This window comes from Penicillium canescens (genome assembly GCF_028828765.1).
Source record: "Penicillium canescens strain IBT 15451 chromosome Unknown utg000002l_segment0_segment0, whole genome shotgun sequence".
Classification (NCBI taxonomy): Eukaryota; Fungi; Ascomycota; class Eurotiomycetes; order Eurotiales; family Aspergillaceae; genus Penicillium; species Penicillium canescens.
In genome coordinates, this window is record NW_026703964.1 from 5,388,251 (window position 1) to 5,405,230 (window position 16,980).

Consider the following 16,980-nt stretch of genomic DNA (forward strand, 5'->3'; position numbering starts at 1 on the left):
GCCCCACACATACCCTGTCAATGATGGCATCAACTATACTACAACGCACTTCTAGCTTTCTTGAATGTTTATGGAGCTCATTTTCGTTTGAGGTTCAAGCAATATCATACATCGTACAGACTACCTAGGCAATTGGAGGAAATTGGCCCCTTGCAAGATCGCAAAATAACCACTTTTGGAAGATGAATCAGATAACAAGCCACTGTTCAGTGACAGCCCTTCCTGTCTTTGCATCGCCACTGAGGACATGGATGCACTGCAGCGCGTAGGCAGCCTCGCGTGTGAAGTCTTCAACGAAAGGCGGGTTCGCGAGTAAAGTCTCATGTTGATCGGTATCGCCCATGACTACGTCGCCGCTATTGTCTGAGGCATTCTCTGCCAGGTTACCCTGGGCCTCTTGTTGGATCTGCTCGCCCAATTTCAGCACTTTGTTGTATCCCTCGACTGCCAGATGGGCTAGACCGAGAGAGTGCCATACGCGAGCGAAATTAAATTCCATCTCTTGCTTTTCTGCCAAGAGACTACCGGGCTTCTCCCGGACACGACGGTATTCGTGCATGAAAGATAGCCCTTGCATGATGAGGTAGTGCCGGTTTTCGGCTTGTCGTTTGAGGGAGTGGTGGATGAAAGAGAGGCCGATGGATAAGAGGACAGCCGGGTTTTGGTCGTCGAGTGCATATGCTCGGAAGAAATAGTTCAACGCTGGGTAGAAGCTGTTTCCGGAGTACAGAATGTGGCCATAGAGTACTAGAAGGGCGATGTCTAGATCCATAGCAGGAATTGGGTCACCAGCTTCGTCGCGCGTAGATAGAGTGGCGCGCTCTTTCCAGATGGACTGTCGGGTAGGTCTGGGGATATCACTAGGCAGAGTAAAGTCCATCGCTTTGATTTGGCGAAGCATGAACTTCATGTTTGGCGAGGAATGGAAAAGAGATCGGTGAGGGTCGCCAGACAGGTGGCTCAGCATGGAGAAAAGGCGATAAGTGTCAGTAACGAACTGGTATTCCTTGATGAACCAGCGTGCTTCATTCGCTAGCGTATCTTCATCTCCCACGCGAAGTGCACAAGCTATAAAGACGTAAGTTGAGAATCACGTGTTAGAAGGCGAACAGACTCACTGAACCAGCACACATGGATTAGTCGAGATTTGGGCTTGGAGTGCAACCAGATGCTTGCAAGTGCTGCTGAATCAAGCGCCTCATAAGACTCCTCTGGCTCGCCCTGTTCTGCCGTGAGCAGAGCGTACTGAAGGAAGATATCGAGCCATTCATCAAATGGTATTCCGTGATAGTCGGTTGGGATCGCACCCTGGAGGGGTTCATGTGTCCCCTCGCCTAGAAAGCCTATTAGCCTGCTCTCTCCAAATTGGCTTGGCTGACTTACCCAGACTCTCATGGAGACGACCTGCCATTTCGTGCATCTCATCCATCCATGTCCGGTCTTTAGACTTAGCGCCCTTACGCTGCTGTGGACGAGAATATCCCATAAAAGCGATGCTGCGGATCTCTGGATAGAAAGCCCTGTTGGAGCGGAAGTCTCGCAACAGAGCATCAGCAATATCAAGCCAATCCTCAATGGCGTCCGATGCACCCTCTTTGACGTGAGGCTGCAAATCTAGCATCTTCTCGTACAGGAACTGGATATCGTCGGTTCGAGTACCTTCACCTCTTCTGCCTTGGGCCGAGGGGGTAGCGTTCATAAGTGGCACCGTTGGTTTGGCCGTTGGTTTGGGTGCAAGTGGCCGGAGGGCTGCTGTTTCAGCCAGCTTGAATTCGATGGCAAGCTGTTCAAGCCTGGTATCCTTCCTTTTCCGCTTGGATCTGTTCTCCTGTCTGCCGATCAAGACCGCCTCATTGACGTATTTCAAGGCTTGCTCGCTCATTTCCAGGCTCTCGTATAGCTTCGCCAAAGCGACTCGCGACTCCATGTGCTTCGGATCGTGCTCGGCGACAAGGAGGTAGCAGCTTTCGGCATCTTCCACTTTGCCAAGTTGCAAACAACATTCGCCCATGGCCATGAAAAAGCTGATGTCTGCATGGTCTGCAGTCTGTTGAATGGGGGTATAGTACCGCAAGGCTTCTTCTAGCAGACCAGCCTTTTTCAGTGCATCCGCCGCTTCCCTAAAAAGATCACCATAGTCAAAGATCCGAGCCCCTTCGGAATCGTCTTCCGGGTTGAGCCATTCGAAATGATGCTAATTCCGTTGGTCAGCGCTTTGATCCTCCACTATCTGTATACAATCAAACTTACTAATGCTTCAGCCTGGTTCTTGTCACCCATCTTTAGGCGGAAGACACCCAATTTGACTCGAAGCTCCAGGGGAAGACCGAGTCCATAACATTCTCGGGGCCATTGTCCAGGTACGTAACCGTCTGTTTTGATGCGTCGAGGTGAATCGTCGGCGTCCCATTCGCGGTCATCGTCGTCATAATCTTCCCATATAGTATCATCAACTCGTCCTAGGAGCCACCGAGCGAGCATTTTCAAGGAGCTCAGTCCTTCCGCAGGCTGGTCAAGGTAGCCAAAAAGCTCAACATAAATGTTAACATCGGACCAGGAGAAATCGCACTCTTCAGGATCAAGAGTCAAGAAGTGGTCAATGCTATCTGCGTAATGGTCCACTGCTTTCTGGATCTCATCTGAGTCAATGTATGTCTCTGCAAGATGGCGGAGGGCCTTGACGCTATGTGGTCGTTCCTTCAGTAACCTTTCATACTCTGCTGCAGCTCGGCCGTTGTGACCTAACTCACGATAGATCGCTGCTCTTTGGAACCGAATGTTGTAGTTCTCAGGGCTGACTTCAAGGATGCGACTGTAACAGTAAATCACATCATTCAAAGCGGATTTTCGATTATCTCCGACACGGTCTAAGATGAGCTTAGCAACTTTGACCCAAACGCCGGGGTCCTTCGGCCTGGTATGAGCTCCGTTGAAAAGAGCCGCCAAAGCTTTGTCGTTTTCTCCTTGTGCAAGGAAGATTTCAGAGAGCAGGGAATGCGCAGCAAACATCTCAGGGTTAGCTTGGATGGCTTGCATAACCTGTTCAATGGCATAATCGTAGTTGCCATCAATGAAGGCAGATGTGGCCTCTGAATGGAAGTGTTTGAACTCTGGACCGGGTTCGATCGGTTTACGCGGTCCTCTCTTGATGCCCTTTCCACCGCGAGCACCGTATCTCCCGGAAAAGCGCCCACCTCCTCGGCGTCGGCGTCTCCTGGCAACAGACTCATCATCGTCATCAGCTTCTGCTGCTTCGTCGTCATCATCGCCGCTATAATAGTCTTAGCTTCACCCAGATAGGGATCTTTGATCAACATACCTGTCGGTTTCTTCTTCGCCAGATATGACGAAGTCGTTGTCTGATCCAGCCTCATCAAGTTGTCCTGGGACATATGGTACAGGGGGATATTGCTGATTGTACTCGCCCGAGGAGAACTCTTCTTCTATCTCATCTTCAGCTTCTGCTGGGGGTTGATTGATGCTTTCTAGAGGCTGTGGAGGCTGTGTCTGATTTCCGAAAAGACGAGGATCAAGCACCGAGGAAAGAGCATTTCCATCATCAATAGGTTGGCCATGCTGCCATGGATATTGGACAGTTTCATCGATGTCCGGATATTCCGAGTCCTCTTTCTGGGGAGAGCTCATGTCTGGGTAATAATTATCAGCCATGGCCAAAAATTGTCTGAGCACCCTGTAAGGGATAATGTCAGACTAGACAGCTGCGTGGGATCAACGTGGATATCAAGCCAGTATAGAGCGCACTGCGACGTTTCAGGCCTGGTCTTGGCAGATATTCATAGTAACATCTCCACCAGGCCCTAGATATCTAGAGAAGAATAGACTAAATTAGATGAAATAGCGCAGAAAGTAGAAAAGCGCAAATCGCAGAGCTCGCGTCGAAGAATGTTGAGGTCGGAACCCGTGATCGCGGCCTGAAACAGAAAAGCCTCTGCACCAAAGTTCACTTCCTCTCTTCTTCTCCTCCTCTCCTCTCCACCCTTTTTTTTTCTTTCCTTTCCTTTCGGGACTGTGGCTTGCTGTGTTTGACACACTATTGCTTCACGTCTCTTTCTTTCGTTTCAGGCCTTAATTTCTCTCTCACTTTCTTCACACTTTTCGAGGTGCAGCCCACTGGACTGGTCTGTGCCCGATCGTTGTCGAAGTCGAGATTTGGGTCTTTTCAAGCCTGATACTCTAGAAGTCCTGATTTGGGGATTTCTGATTCTTTTCGTTACGCAAACTCAGCAGGCGCTGCAGGTGTTTTGCAGTAATTTCCCCTGTATTTACTATTCGCAACACGTTGCAAACCATGGCCAGTCATATCATCGGCAATCGCAATAGCACCCCCGACGCTTCGAATTCCACCCTTCGTCCTCCGTCATCATCTCGAAACCTCGGATCGCACCAGCTGCGGGCGTCGGCAGACATGTCCGGGTTTCCTTCGCCGTTGTCCGCCCGAAGCATCCGTCCATCATCGGAAGTCTTCTTCAGTCAACAATCCCAGGGCCAGAACACGTCTGAAGATGCGATGGACCGTGCGGCTCAGCAGTGGCTCTCTGACATTGATCAATATGAGACTACATTGGAGGAGATGGCGGCTGCTACGCTTGACCAGGATTTCAAGGATGAACTGAGTGCCATCGAACAATGGTTCCGTGTGCTGAGCGAGGCCGAGAGGACTGCGGCTCTTTATGCTTTGCTGCAGCAGACCACTCAGGTGCAGATCCGCTTCTTTATCCAAGTCCTGCAGCAAATGTCTCAGAGCCACCCGATGTCTGGCCTGTTGTCTCCCGCCAACTTCGGTGAAAAGGGTATGATCCTATCTGCACATCGTTCTTGTGGCTCTCACTGACCTCCTATCTCATAGATGCCATGTCCAGCCGCTTGAGCGATGCTATGTCGAAGCTTAATATGGATACCTCCCGTAACTCTCTCGGACGCCCCCCTCCATCCCCTGGCGCCAAGCGGAACTCTGGTCTCGACTCTTCCACCATCAATGCGATGTTCCCAGATGCTGCCGCAGCCATTGCGAAGAAGAAGGCCGAGTTCACTCAGCAAACGGGCAATGCGCCTCCCTCGAACCGCAACAGCGCCGTCTTCGACCGTGCCTCATTTGTCGCCCCTACCATATCTGCGCCTGACAACAGCTCGGACAATCTGGGTCAACCGCCGGCGTCTCCGTGGGCCCAGCGTGGTCTTTCAGACACCCAGCCCCCGATTGCCCGGCCGAAGTCATCCTCCGGACATCAGCCTATGGGCCAGTTCAGCCAGCCCTCGGGCATGCGCTCGCCTCTTCCGCAAACCGCTAATATCCCTGCTCCTGACATCGAGCCACCTCTTCTGTCTCCCTACAACGTTGGCAACCACAGCTGGGCATCAATGACCAACACTCCGATGACTGCTACTTTCGGCCAGCAGCAGCACCAAAACCCCAACACGCATGCGGACATGGTTGCAAATGCCACGGCAATGAAGCTGGCAGCTTTGTCGACGGTGAACAACCGCATTGCTCTGGACGATGCTCGCAAGTACCGCCGTGCTCGCTCCAACGATGGCCAGGGCAAGAACTCCCACGGCAATCCGACCTTTTCCCAGGGCTTGGCTAGCCCAGGCCTTGGTGGACAACATTTGGTGGCCGGTCAGCTCCTTAATGCTCAGCAGCTGGCAGCTTTGCAGGCTCAGCAACAGGCTGCCATGGCAGGCGGACGATCTCGCCCGACATCCCCCGGCGTTGCCATGCAAGGTGGTGGTTTGACCCCGATGGGCTTCACCTCCCCACAAAATAATGGCTTCCTGGCAGCTTATGATCCCAACAACCCTCTCATGGGCAATGGAATGGGCTCGCTTAATATTGGACAGTTCGGCCTGGGTAGTGAAGGCTACCTGTCGGATCACTCGGAGGTTGCCCGAGGCCGCTCTCCGCGTGGTCGTCGTGGCAGCTCCAAGCCCCCAGAAGACCCCACCGATCCTGCCCTTCTGAAGGATATTCCCAGCTGGCTGCGATCCCTCAGGCTCCACAAGTACACCGACAACCTGAAGGATTTGCAATGGACGGAATTGGTTGAGCTTGATGATAAAGCTTTGGAGGACCGCGGTGTCAACGCTCTTGGTGCCCGTAACAAAATGCTCAAGGTGAGCTCCCCGAACTCGACTCCACACTGATCGGCGTACTAACATTCCCTGCCAGGTCTTTGAGCAGGTCAAGGAGGCCCGCACCGACGGCAAGCTCGAAAATCTTGTGTGATTCTTACATTTATTTGCGGCATAATCGAGGGATCTGGAATGTATCAAACGCTGCCATGTGAACGGATTCATGAGATGGGCTCTGGAATTATTGAACATTGCATTCGGGTTAATAGTAGATAAGGACATGAATTATTGGATTTACGTGTGAACCTGTATAATATGTTTTCCTGTCTACCTGTGTAGGTGGATTTGATCTGTGATGCTCAGGTGAAGTTCCATGTGGCCCGTGCACCCATAGAACCCGTGCTGCCACCTCCGACATCTGTCCAGCCGCGATCTTCCCAAGCTCCTCCATCTCACTCTATACTAGAGAACCCACACTGCAATTCCCATTAGGTTCGATACGCGACGCCCTCGAGGCTTGATAACTACCTCCGACAACACCGAGCCACCGCTCGACCTCTCAACCCGGAATATCCTCCACCCATCGAAAGGGAACAAAAGACGACACAAACCAAAATGGCACCAACAAAGCAGGAACTCTCCCTGCTAATCCATCCTCTCGTACCAGAATCAGTCCAACATAACAACCGCGTAAGTATTTTCCTTCATCCCACCCCTATCCCGACGGCCACCACATACCCCAACCGCACTGAAACGAAACCACAACCTCCCACCATTCAAACCAAACCACAAACTAACCATTCCCAATATAGGTCCTCTCAACCCTTCATAGCCTAACCTCCTTCCTCCTAGGCCTCTCAGCAGGAATTCTAGCCCTGCAATCAACATACGGCTTCGCCTTCTACTTCCTCGGCACAATCCTAGTCTCAGGACTCTTCCACCTAGTCCTAATCCACCGCTCGAACGGCGGTGGCGCGGGCTCTTACTTCCCGGGCAGTAATGCTGGCGAGATCGAGGGTGTTGTCGAGATGGATGAGAAGAGCCGGACTGTGAAGATGCAGCTTGCTGGGAAGGCTGGTTCGAGGAGAATTTTGCGCAAGGGTGCTTGGAGGGATGTTTGGTTTGGTGGTGGTGTTATGAGTGAGGCGCTTAGTGGGTTTGTGCTTGGGTGGGCTGGTGTTGGTGGTGTTTTGAGGTGATTGGTTTTTGGGGATATGTGCGAGGATTGGGTGTGGGATTGGTAGGAGATTGTATATGCGTATTAATTCAATTTGGTTGAATTTTGCTGAGGCAATTACTTGACTCTTTTGTGGCTTCGAAGCAGATATCTGTGGGGTGTGCTGAGGTGTATGCTTTGGTATAGTCCTCCAAAGCCATATAGAACATACACACACGAACAACTCTCTTGAAATTGTTGTTCAACATCACTCTCCATTCGAGTTCTGGAGGTGCTATCTACCATAAACCAAATCACTCCTCCTTCTCAGCCGGCATTCCGTCCACAATCCTCTCAAACTCAACCAAAGCCTCCGAATCAACCCCATAAGTAAACTCCCTCGAAGGGAAAGCCCTACTCTTGACCTCCCCCCGATAAGCCTCAATCCCCCTCCTCGCCTCACCCCAAACATCGCCATAAGTCTTAACAAACTTAGGCAAAAACCTCCCCTCAGGGAAATTCCCAAGCATATCAACCTGAACAAGAACCTGCCCAGAACATCCATTCCCAGACCCAATCCCAATAGTAGGAACACTCAACCGCCGCGTCACAATCGCCGCAATCTCAGACGGCACCGCCTCGATTAAGATCATAAATGCGCCAGCTTTTTGCACGGCCAGCGCGTCAGTCAGCAGTTTCACGGCGCCTGTGACGGATTTGCCTTGCACGCGGAATCCGCCGAGACTGTGTTGCCGTTGGGGGGTTAGGCCTATGTGTGCCATTACTGGGATGCCCGCGGATGAAATCTTTTGGATTGTTGGTGCCATTTCTGCGCCGCCTTCTAGTTTTATGCCTTGCATGCCGCCTTCTTTCACCATGCGGATTGCGGATGTCAAGGCTTTTTCGGGGTTTGTTTCGTAGGAGCCCATTGGGAGGTCGGCGATCTGGATGGGTTGTTAGTGCGTTGTTGGATGGGGTGTTGATTGTATACTTGGATTGGGGGTTGGGATTGCCATTGGGATTGGGATTGGTACTTACTGTGAAGGCACTCTTAACAGCTCGATTCACACTGCGGCAGTGTAGAAGCATCTCGTCCATTGTGACTTCATTTGTATCTTCCATACCCATAGCAACCATCGCAAGACTATCGCCAACAAGGACGATTTCCATACCGGCTGTGTCGGCGACATGGCCGCTGGGAAAGTCGGATGCTGTGAGGACTGCGATGGGTTCGTTCTTTTTGTAGAGGTTACGCAGGGTTTGGATGGTTACTTTCTTGCGTGTGGTTGTCGTTGATCCCATTGGGGAGTGGGAGCTATATTGGGCAAGACATGTTCGAGCTGGGGTGATGCATGAAGTAATCGTGCCGAAGTGTAGTGCGGGGCGCCGCAGATAGCTTAGTTTTAGAGACATCGTGGATTTGGAATGGTTCTGGGACTTTGTGTTTAGAAGCTGAAGCCTTAAATACCGAGTGTGGTTGGGTGTTCTGGTAGATGCGGCGTATTTCGCATCTCGGGAAGGGTCTGAACCGAGGTCCTTTCTATCGGCTTTGTATACCTCGTCTCCTCGTTTGTTTAATACTCAGTATATTGTTCTTTGCTTTACACATGTTACCGTGAGCTAAACGTATATGCCGTTTAGCTATGCAAATCCTTGAGCTATTGGTCATTGTCGGATAAATACTCCATCAACAAGACCCATTGGATCGGCCAACTCTCATAGCTGTGTCTGCTTTTATCTAGCTATACATTGTGTGAGGCTTTCTCTGCGTAAACTTTGGCCATAAGCAGCAAAAATGATCTATTCAATGGGTTGAGTGGCTGCACTTCGAAGATGTGGAGAAGATGGAAGTAGGGCGTGTAGACCATGCGAGGGCCATAACCCTTGTTCTATTCAAAAATGCTGCGTTCCTCGTAGCTTGGATGACTTCTACCTTTGTTGTGATCAACATACTCTAGCAAGCTCCGACAGCAATGCCCAGCAATCTTGGCACCATTGTTCTGGACGACATCACACAAGGTACCAATATACAGATCATAATAACTTATAATTGACGGTACTTGTTGTGAAGTGGGAGGGAGATTCGTGCTCAACCACTTTTCCGTAGACATAAAAGCTTGTTCGGTTCGGAAAATTTCCTAATAACTTTCCCGATATGTATGTCTTTCAAGCGGCCAGGGGTGATGGCGTGGATGGCCTGTATTGGCATCATGATCAAGGAATCGCAGAAAGCGAATTCTTCAAGAGAGGATCGGTATCCGAGGCGGACACGAAGGCTGATTAGGGTTTTCTATAATATCATTGCGAGTAAACACTCGATTCTACACTTGCACAATTAATTCAAAATAAGATAAGAATGACCAAAGATTGATCTCTAAATTCAAAATATCAAAGGGTATCCCTAGGAACCAATCCACCAAAGGACGAATCATTCCAATTCCATTCCTTTTCTTCCAATAAACCAACCCACGCAAACCAAGGAATAGCGCCGAAAGAATATACACACTAGGATGTCCATATTTCCAGGAATGCATCCGATCAATATAGACAGTGGTAAGTGATAAGAACAAAAACAGGTACAAGAGACAGCAAATGTCAATTGTTAAATGTGGAAAGGTGTGAAAATGATTAATCAGATCAAATCAGACTCCAAACCAGGGAGGATACCATGATCGATGCAGAGGAGCAAGAAGACATGTATGCAAATCGAGATGGAACGAGTATGTAAAAGAGAAAAGAGAAGAGCAAAAATAAATCATTCAAGGTGCGGGACCTCGTCAGACGAGTTGGCGACTGCACTCTGCAATGCGCTCGTCAGGTCGATATGGAAGAAAGGTCTGTTCATGCCCTGCACGAGTGCAACCTTGCGACGACTGCGGTAAGCCTTGCTGTCCGTGATATCACGCTGGAATTTGTCTTCGGTGATGACATTCGAGTCCTCGGAGGACGTCTCGATGCCATGGGTCTCGCGCTCGGTTGCGGCGGATTCCGACTTGAGGCCTGATTCCACGTCTTCGCTCTTGTGGTAGGCTTGCTCGCGCTGGTTGTTGATGATCTCTGCGTGGGCCGCGGCTGAGGAACTGCCTTCGATCTCGGCGACACTGAAGATGGGCTTCCACCGGTGGAAACCTTCATTGGTGACGGGAGTTGGGTAGCCGAAGCCTGCGGCGGCGAGACCGCGCTTGGTCCAGCGGTTGTTGATGTGCGCGAAGTGCCATTGGACGGAGCGGGGTGAGGCGTAGAGGTCGAGTTGGTTGCGGACGTCAATCAGGTTCTGGATGGAGGTAACGTCGACATTGTTCACAGATGAGAAGTCGAGAATGACGGCTTGTAGCAGGGGTAGGTGGGAGTCGTCGTCGCTACCCTCCTTGCCGCGGCGAGGACCGGAGTCATTCCAGGGACGGTCGCCGCGGTTGCGGTAGGTGTGCGGGTTGGTTCGGCGGGTGTTTTTGAAAATGGTTTGTACGAGGAAGTCGGTGTAGTGGTTTGCATTGGGATAGTTGAAGCCCTCCGAGAAGCGGTAGATGAAGATACCGGGAAGAGGCTGCTCCACCTGAATGTCCGGGTTGGAACCATCGCCGTGGTTGATGGGAAGGAAGATGGTGCGGTGGTGGTGCTCCTCGTCGTCGGAGGGAGACTTGTTGTTTCCGAAAGATCCATACTTACCATCGGTGTCCAACAGGTGATCGCCGACCACAGAGTGGATGGTGACACGGCCCAAGAATTGACCACGAGCCTTGGCCACGCGGAAGAGCAGAACCGCAACCGAGACACAAATGGTGCAGTAAATGCCGTTCTCAATAGAAGTGAATACGGTGACAAAGACACCGATGAAGAAGATGAGTGCATCGAGCGGGGACACACGCCAGAACTGATACACGGTGTTAGGGGGAGTGATCAAATCACCGACGGCGTGGATGATAACACCGGCTAGAGACGCCTTGGGGATATAGAAGAAAAGAGCTGGTAGAGCATAAATAGCCAACAGCACAACGACCGCAGTAATACAACCAGCCAGGGGTGTGCGAACACCGGCCTTGGACTTGATGGCAGTACGGGAGAAGGAACCAGTGGCAGGGTAAGCACCAAGGAAAGGTCCAAGCAGGTTGGTCACGCCAATGGCCACGAACTCCTGGGAAGGGTCGATGGTGTAGTTGTTAACACGACCGAAAGACTTGGAAATAGCGATATGTTCAATAAGAAGAACAATCACCGCAGCTGGAAGCTGATTGGCATATGCTGCAATGATCTTACGGTCCATGACGGGAACAGCGGCCTGCTGGAAACCACGAGGAACTGTGCCGAGGAGGCTGAACAGAGGGTCATCCCGGCGGTGCAAGTTCACGGCGGCACTGATCATGGTGTAAAACAGGATCACAAACACGGTCCGGAGTGTCGAGACGAAGAACCAAACCTTGGCCTTCTGAGGCTGTTTCCTCGCGGCATATGTGCACCCTGAGCGGATGAGGTAAAGCATCGCACAAGCAGTAACACCCATAGCAGCATCAATTGTGGAAGTCGGGAGGTACTTGAGGGTGTTGATAATGACCTTGTAGGTAGCACCACGGGTACTGAAGCTAGCAGTCTCGCCCAGCATGGTGGAAACCTGGCCCGAACAAATGTTTATAGCGGAACCAGTCATGAAGGCGGAGATAGCAGGGAGAGGGATGAAATCCACGATGAAACCAACGCGGAAAAGACCCAACACAAAGACAATGCCACCACAGATGACTGCGAGAGAAGAAGCAATCAAATGGGCAGGGTAATCGGGGTATATCTTCTGGACATCAAGCACAATTGTTCCAGTCAAAGTTGACATAACGGCCACGGGCTAGTAAAGTCAGTACATTTATCTTCGTTCAATCGGTCGCAGGATCACTCACTCCGATAGTAATATCCTTGGACGTGGCAAAGAACCAATAAATCAAGACTCCCATAAAGGACGAGTACAAACCAAACTGCACTGGCAACTCAGCGAGCTTGGCATAGGCCATACCCTGCGGCACGACGACGGCACCGACGGTAATACCGGCAATCAAGTCACCGATCAGCCATTGGACGTTATAGTTGGCGATCCAATTAAGGAAAGGGAACAGATTGATCATATATTGAACGAATTGGCGTCCGGTAGGGGTGATCTCGCGAATCCAATCGAGACTGGTCGGTTCGGGTTCATTGTAGGAATATGTGTCGACAGTGCCCATAGAAAAGGTTGATTCACCTCTTGTGACGGGCTCGGAGCCAGATGTAGCACCCAAAGGGTCTCTGTAGGAGAGTTTGATACCGAGGCCCTTGGCCAGGGTATGACCCAGCTTGGAGGTGGTCTCACTGCTCATGGTTGCTTGTACAGACCGGGATTGAAATATAGCCGGGATTGGACGAAGCTGCCACGAGGACCACGTGTAAAACGGAGACTTCGGATGAGAGATGAGCTCCCCAAAAACTGGCGATGATCAGGGATATAAAAAGAATGTCAAACCAGAAGATCAGACAAGCATGTCGAGACAAAAAGGTATAGGGGCCGTTGATGCGTGATTCGGAAGCAAATGGCGCAATATCAAATCTCCAATTTCAATTTAAGATTTGAATTTTTCCCACGCTTAGCTCGCTTGGCTGAACAAGGATGAAAACGAGAAGAAGATAGAGGGTTTAAGAAAGAAGCAAAAATGGCACATCAAAGCGAAGGCCCATTCTGAGAACAATTTCACACGGCTCCCGTCCGATGATCGCAAGCCGATCAAGTGTGAGCACCCACAGGTCCCACTCCGCCGGTCTGGAAGGATGACGAGTGATGGAGCACAGCTTCCGCCCAGCGGGGTCCCATGGAGGCGGACACTTGGCTTTATTCTATCGCAACAATCAGTCTGTAACCACTTCATTAGCCAGTGCTAATGACATGGAAATGTGTTGCACAGAGCAAGCCCGTTGTCCCCATGACTTTACCTCACAGACTGAAGTTCATAGATGACTTCCTTCCAGAACACGAGCCACTGCCAAGCAGCCGCATGACGAATGAAAGTGCGCCTCCACACAATTTGCGCCGAGACGATCAGCCAGTGGGGCCCTACAGCCAATCATAGGTCATATAGAACACGCAATCTCAACGTGCGATGGTGAAAGTCGTGAGGAATCTGGTTCCACGTTCAAGTTTCAAGAATCTTCTTGTCTTTCCTGCCTGCTTTGACCGCCTTCATTTACTAAGATTATACTTCCATGACATTCTAATTTTGCATCAGATAACTTAAACATACGGAGTACAACTCTTACTTACGTACTCGTATACGCTTCATATGGTTTAGATCCCCACATCCGCTGCCGCGTGGTCCAAACCCCCTAGCTCACTCATTAAACTCATATAGACGCATCCGCTTGGCAGGGGCCCGTGTGGGCTCGGCGCTCCCTACTCTATCTGTTAGGTGCATAGAACACCCTCTCTAACGATATTCTGGCCCATCAGTCCGAGTGATCGGCCAACTACTCGGGGCCCCGGTCGTTCCAGTGGTGCCAGACCCTGGTGAGACTGAAGTATAGGATGACACACTAGGCGTGAAGAATGTCCATTTCCGTTTGAGGCAATTACCACCTATCTCGCTAGCTGGGAAAGAGAAAAGGCAAAAGGCAAATAAGCAATATCCCTTAACTTCGAGGTCCAACCTGATATGGCGCTAAAATATGCATGATTTCCTCCCAAGACTTTAAAGTTGATGACGCCATCTAGATCTTGATTGCGTCTTTTCGGTGTCCGTGTCTGTCTGTTTCTTGGCTGTCAATGTATGCGCTACAGCCCTTAACTTTATGCCACGTTATTTGTTCCTTAACTAACAGTTATAGAGTATCCCTACTTACCTTCTGTATTGGTAATAGCTACTCTCTGGTAACTTACAATCCTCGGCGATTAGGTCATATATCACGCAACACTATCCCGTATACCCTGCACCGAGTAGACCTAGATCACAACCACAGAAAAAGGAATCCGGCAAACCCCTCAAACCACACACCCAGGAAGAGTTCGTGGCGTCGCGCCATGCCAGCACCTGACTCTTTCCAATCTATGCGAGATCTGCAGACGCCTTCGGTCGTGCATGTCCAAACGTGCTAACTTAGCTTAACGCGCCATGCAACATAATCCTTCCCTCGGAGATGCATGTTCATGCTCACCTGGCCACGTTCCTGGGTCTGGGTCTGTTTCAGCCTCGCCGGCTGCCGGAATACGAGTCCTTGTCATCTGTGCCGGCGGGATGGTCAAGCTTGATTAATCTTATTAGTTGGAGCACGCCCTTTTAGCGTTTCTTTTCTTTTTTCACCTCGCTACACCGCTGCCGCTAATGTATAGTATTGTTGGTGTTAGGTTAGTGTCCTCGCCAGGATATACCCTTTTTCTACTCCCGTCCTCCATATACGCGATTCAGTATGGTGATGGCGTTAGCCTTGGTGGTCTCGACGCCTGAGCACGCCATATAATCGCTTCACTTTGCTGTGCTTGGATCTTGTCTCGATGTGGCTGATGTCAAGCTGCGGCTTTTTGGGTGCTCGGGGTCCGGGCCCGGAGATGTATGGTATGGGTGCATATGCAGGGTTTCCTGAACGGCTTGTTTGGTTTGGGTTACCCGAGCAGTTGGTTCTACCGGGTCCCTCGCTAAGCTTGCTTGGAGCTTCGTTGGAGGGTATAGTTCAGTACTCCGTACACTACTCTGGCGGGGATCATAAACATGACGACTTTGCATCATATGACAAAAGGTGACAGGGGGTTTCTCTTCTGATTAGTCGAAGGTGTTGAAAACTAATTCGAAAGGTAGATTGAAGTTCGAGAGTCATATGTGCTTAGATGCTTCGCTCTCCCCTCAGGCAAGAACGAATCTAGCTCGGTCTGCAGTTCCTTGTATAGCGCCTGGTCCTTAATAAGATAGAATAACATGTCGGTTAATGTAGATTACATTTGAACCTCCATCATATATTCAACATGCGCGGTATCTAGACTGCTAAGATTTGGATTGTGCACCTGAGGCTTGGGTGATAAGGAATATGACTTCGGATCTGCTATCTGTTGGAAATTTCTCACTCGGTGAGGAAGCACAAGCTTTCAAATTGAACGTAAACAACAGTATAACTGGTTCTAGTATCTTCTGTTCTTCTGTATGCCGGAAAATAGAAACATATACTGACAAGAATATTAACGATACAAAGCATAACCGATATATTCAAACAGAGCAGATAATCTTAGCTATCACAGCTTCCACGTGGCAGGGCCTTGCGGGCGACTTCCTCGGCTAGCGAAGAGTTCCTTCCATTGATCGCTACTGGAGGCTTGTTCAGTGGCTGTGGCCCTATCAAACCTGGCGGCAAGGGCTTTCTCTTCCGAATGCCAACGGCTCAATTCAGAGCGCAGCCAGGGAGCGACATTTTCCGCGCAGCGCTGAGGGGCCTCTAGGGGAATCAAGTGCCCAACCTGGTCCAGCAATATCTCCTTGACACGACCCCTCGCAGCACCTCCACTGCCGCCCACTGCTGTGCCGGTATTTCGGAGTTTGTCAGCTGTCAAAGCTGGAAACGCCAAGCCAGATTTACTGCCATATATGTATAGCACGCTTGGTCTGAGAAACGCAAGTTGCGCAAAGACTCGAGCTGATTCAGGGCGATAAAATCTGTAGGACTTTGGTATTGACTGGTCAAGGTCTGGATGTGTAAGGTGGCTGCCAGAACGGCCTGAATAGTCCCAAACTGGCCTTGTGGAGTTGAACACCTCCTGGTGACGTGTCGTTGTCAATGTAACGGGTATGTCTCCCCTATCGGTCTTGTCGTGTGGCTCGTTATCTAGAGGATAGACTGCTGTCGGGGTGTCGCGTAGTCCGTATTTGATCCACTTCTTCAGCACTCTTGGATCCCAGATTTGGAAATAAGGGTTGCGTTGGAAGCTTGCTGCTGCTGCCTTTCGGGAAGGCCACTTGTCACGCCTGAATAAAGAGAGCTTGGTTATTTCAGTGGCCATCTGGCTGTTGTCGAGATTCCGGTGATCGTCTAGCTTCGTTCTCTCACGTTGAATGACGGGTTCCATGAGAATAAGGCAGTGTAGGAGTCTGGGATGCATGTAGCTTAGGTTTGCGCTAGGTCTGTTAGCTGGTAAGCAACAACATAATGTTCTAGCCTTACATCGGTATGCCACCCAGACTGTGCCCAACACCAATTATAGGCTGTGGCGTCTCAGAGCGCTTAACATTGACAAGATGAAGGAGATCCCGGGAATGATCAAACCAGCTCGCTTCGTCGGTCAGCTCGATGCAAAAATATCTGGGTATAGGGCTTACGGTCATCTCCGAGAATTCCCTCATTGATGATACCACTCTGTCCCTCGTTTGATACATCTGCCATCCAAATTGCTCGGATATTGAATCCTTGGGATTTTGAAGACGCATAGAGATCTTCCCAGAAGGGCTCATAGAGTTCCTGTGCCATATTCAGTCTCACAATATCCTGGATATTCTGGTGCATTATCATTTAACGTACCTTAGTAAGTCCATTGGCGTGCGCGGCCAATATGGTCACATCGCCAGTTTGTGGGTCAGGGTTATCAATCGGAATGTACTGCTTCACTGCCAGTTTCAAATCATTGGCCTGTCCGTTTGCTTTTGCTCCGGGGTATTCGCTAATATGCTGACAAGGAACAACATGCTCGATGACGCGAAACACATCAGTAGTTAAGGGTTCCATAGCGGGCATGCCGCTCGTAGTGATTTGAT

General features: G+C 50.4%; 6 protein-coding genes across 6 annotated transcripts; 2 read left to right on the forward strand and 4 right to left on the reverse strand.

The window, feature by feature from the left end:
- Positions 1–187: 187 nt before the first annotated feature.
- N7446_003286 (tetratricopeptide repeat protein) lies at positions 188–3,669 on the reverse strand (the record flags this gene model as incomplete). Its single annotated transcript, XM_058512035.1, has 5 exons — positions 188–1,068; positions 1,119–1,334; positions 1,384–2,194; positions 2,251–3,271; positions 3,320–3,669. 5 exons carry the CDS (start codon positions 3,667–3,669, stop codon positions 188–190), a joined length of 3,279 nt encoding a protein of 1,092 aa, XP_058377571.1.
- Positions 3,670–4,309: 640 nt separating this feature from the next.
- Positions 4,310–6,244, forward strand: N7446_003287 (RNA-binding protein VTS1; the record flags this gene model as incomplete). The annotated part of the gene is made up of 3 exons (XM_058512036.1): positions 4,310–4,811; positions 4,868–6,132; positions 6,188–6,244. 3 exons carry the CDS (start codon positions 4,310–4,312, stop codon positions 6,242–6,244), a joined length of 1,824 nt encoding a protein of 607 aa, XP_058377572.1.
- Positions 6,245–6,705: 461 nt separating this feature from the next.
- Positions 6,706–7,289, forward strand: N7446_003288 (EMC6 family protein; the record flags this gene model as incomplete). Its single annotated transcript, XM_058512037.1, has 2 exons — positions 6,706–6,780; positions 6,903–7,289. 2 exons carry the CDS (start codon positions 6,706–6,708, stop codon positions 7,287–7,289), a joined length of 462 nt encoding a protein of 153 aa, XP_058377573.1.
- A 213-nt stretch (positions 7,290–7,502) lies between these two features.
- N7446_003289 (3-methyl-2-oxobutanoate hydroxymethyltransferase) lies at positions 7,503–8,695 on the reverse strand. Its single transcript, XM_058512038.1, has 2 exons — positions 8,285–8,695; positions 7,503–8,190 (listed from the first exon to the last, which is right to left on the reverse strand). The coding sequence occupies exons 1-2, from the start codon at positions 8,657–8,659 to the stop codon at positions 7,561–7,563; spliced, it is 1,005 nt and encodes a 334-aa protein (XP_058377574.1). The 5' UTR covers positions 8,660–8,695; the 3' UTR covers positions 7,503–7,560.
- Positions 8,696–10,001: 1,306 nt separating this feature from the next.
- N7446_003290 (SLC26/SulP family anion transporter) lies at positions 10,002–12,582 on the reverse strand (the record flags this gene model as incomplete). The annotated part of the gene is made up of 2 exons (XM_058512039.1): positions 10,002–12,077; positions 12,130–12,582. 2 exons carry the CDS (start codon positions 12,580–12,582, stop codon positions 10,002–10,004), a joined length of 2,529 nt encoding a protein of 842 aa, XP_058377575.1.
- Positions 12,583–15,470: 2,888 nt separating this feature from the next.
- N7446_003291 (alpha/beta hydrolase) lies at positions 15,471–16,951 on the reverse strand (the record flags this gene model as incomplete). Its single annotated transcript, XM_058512040.1, has 4 exons — positions 15,471–16,347; positions 16,394–16,502; positions 16,549–16,687; positions 16,748–16,951. The coding sequence occupies 4 exons, from the start codon at positions 16,949–16,951 to the stop codon at positions 15,471–15,473; spliced, it is 1,329 nt and encodes a 442-aa protein (XP_058377576.1).
- Positions 16,952–16,980: the final 29 nt, after the last annotated feature.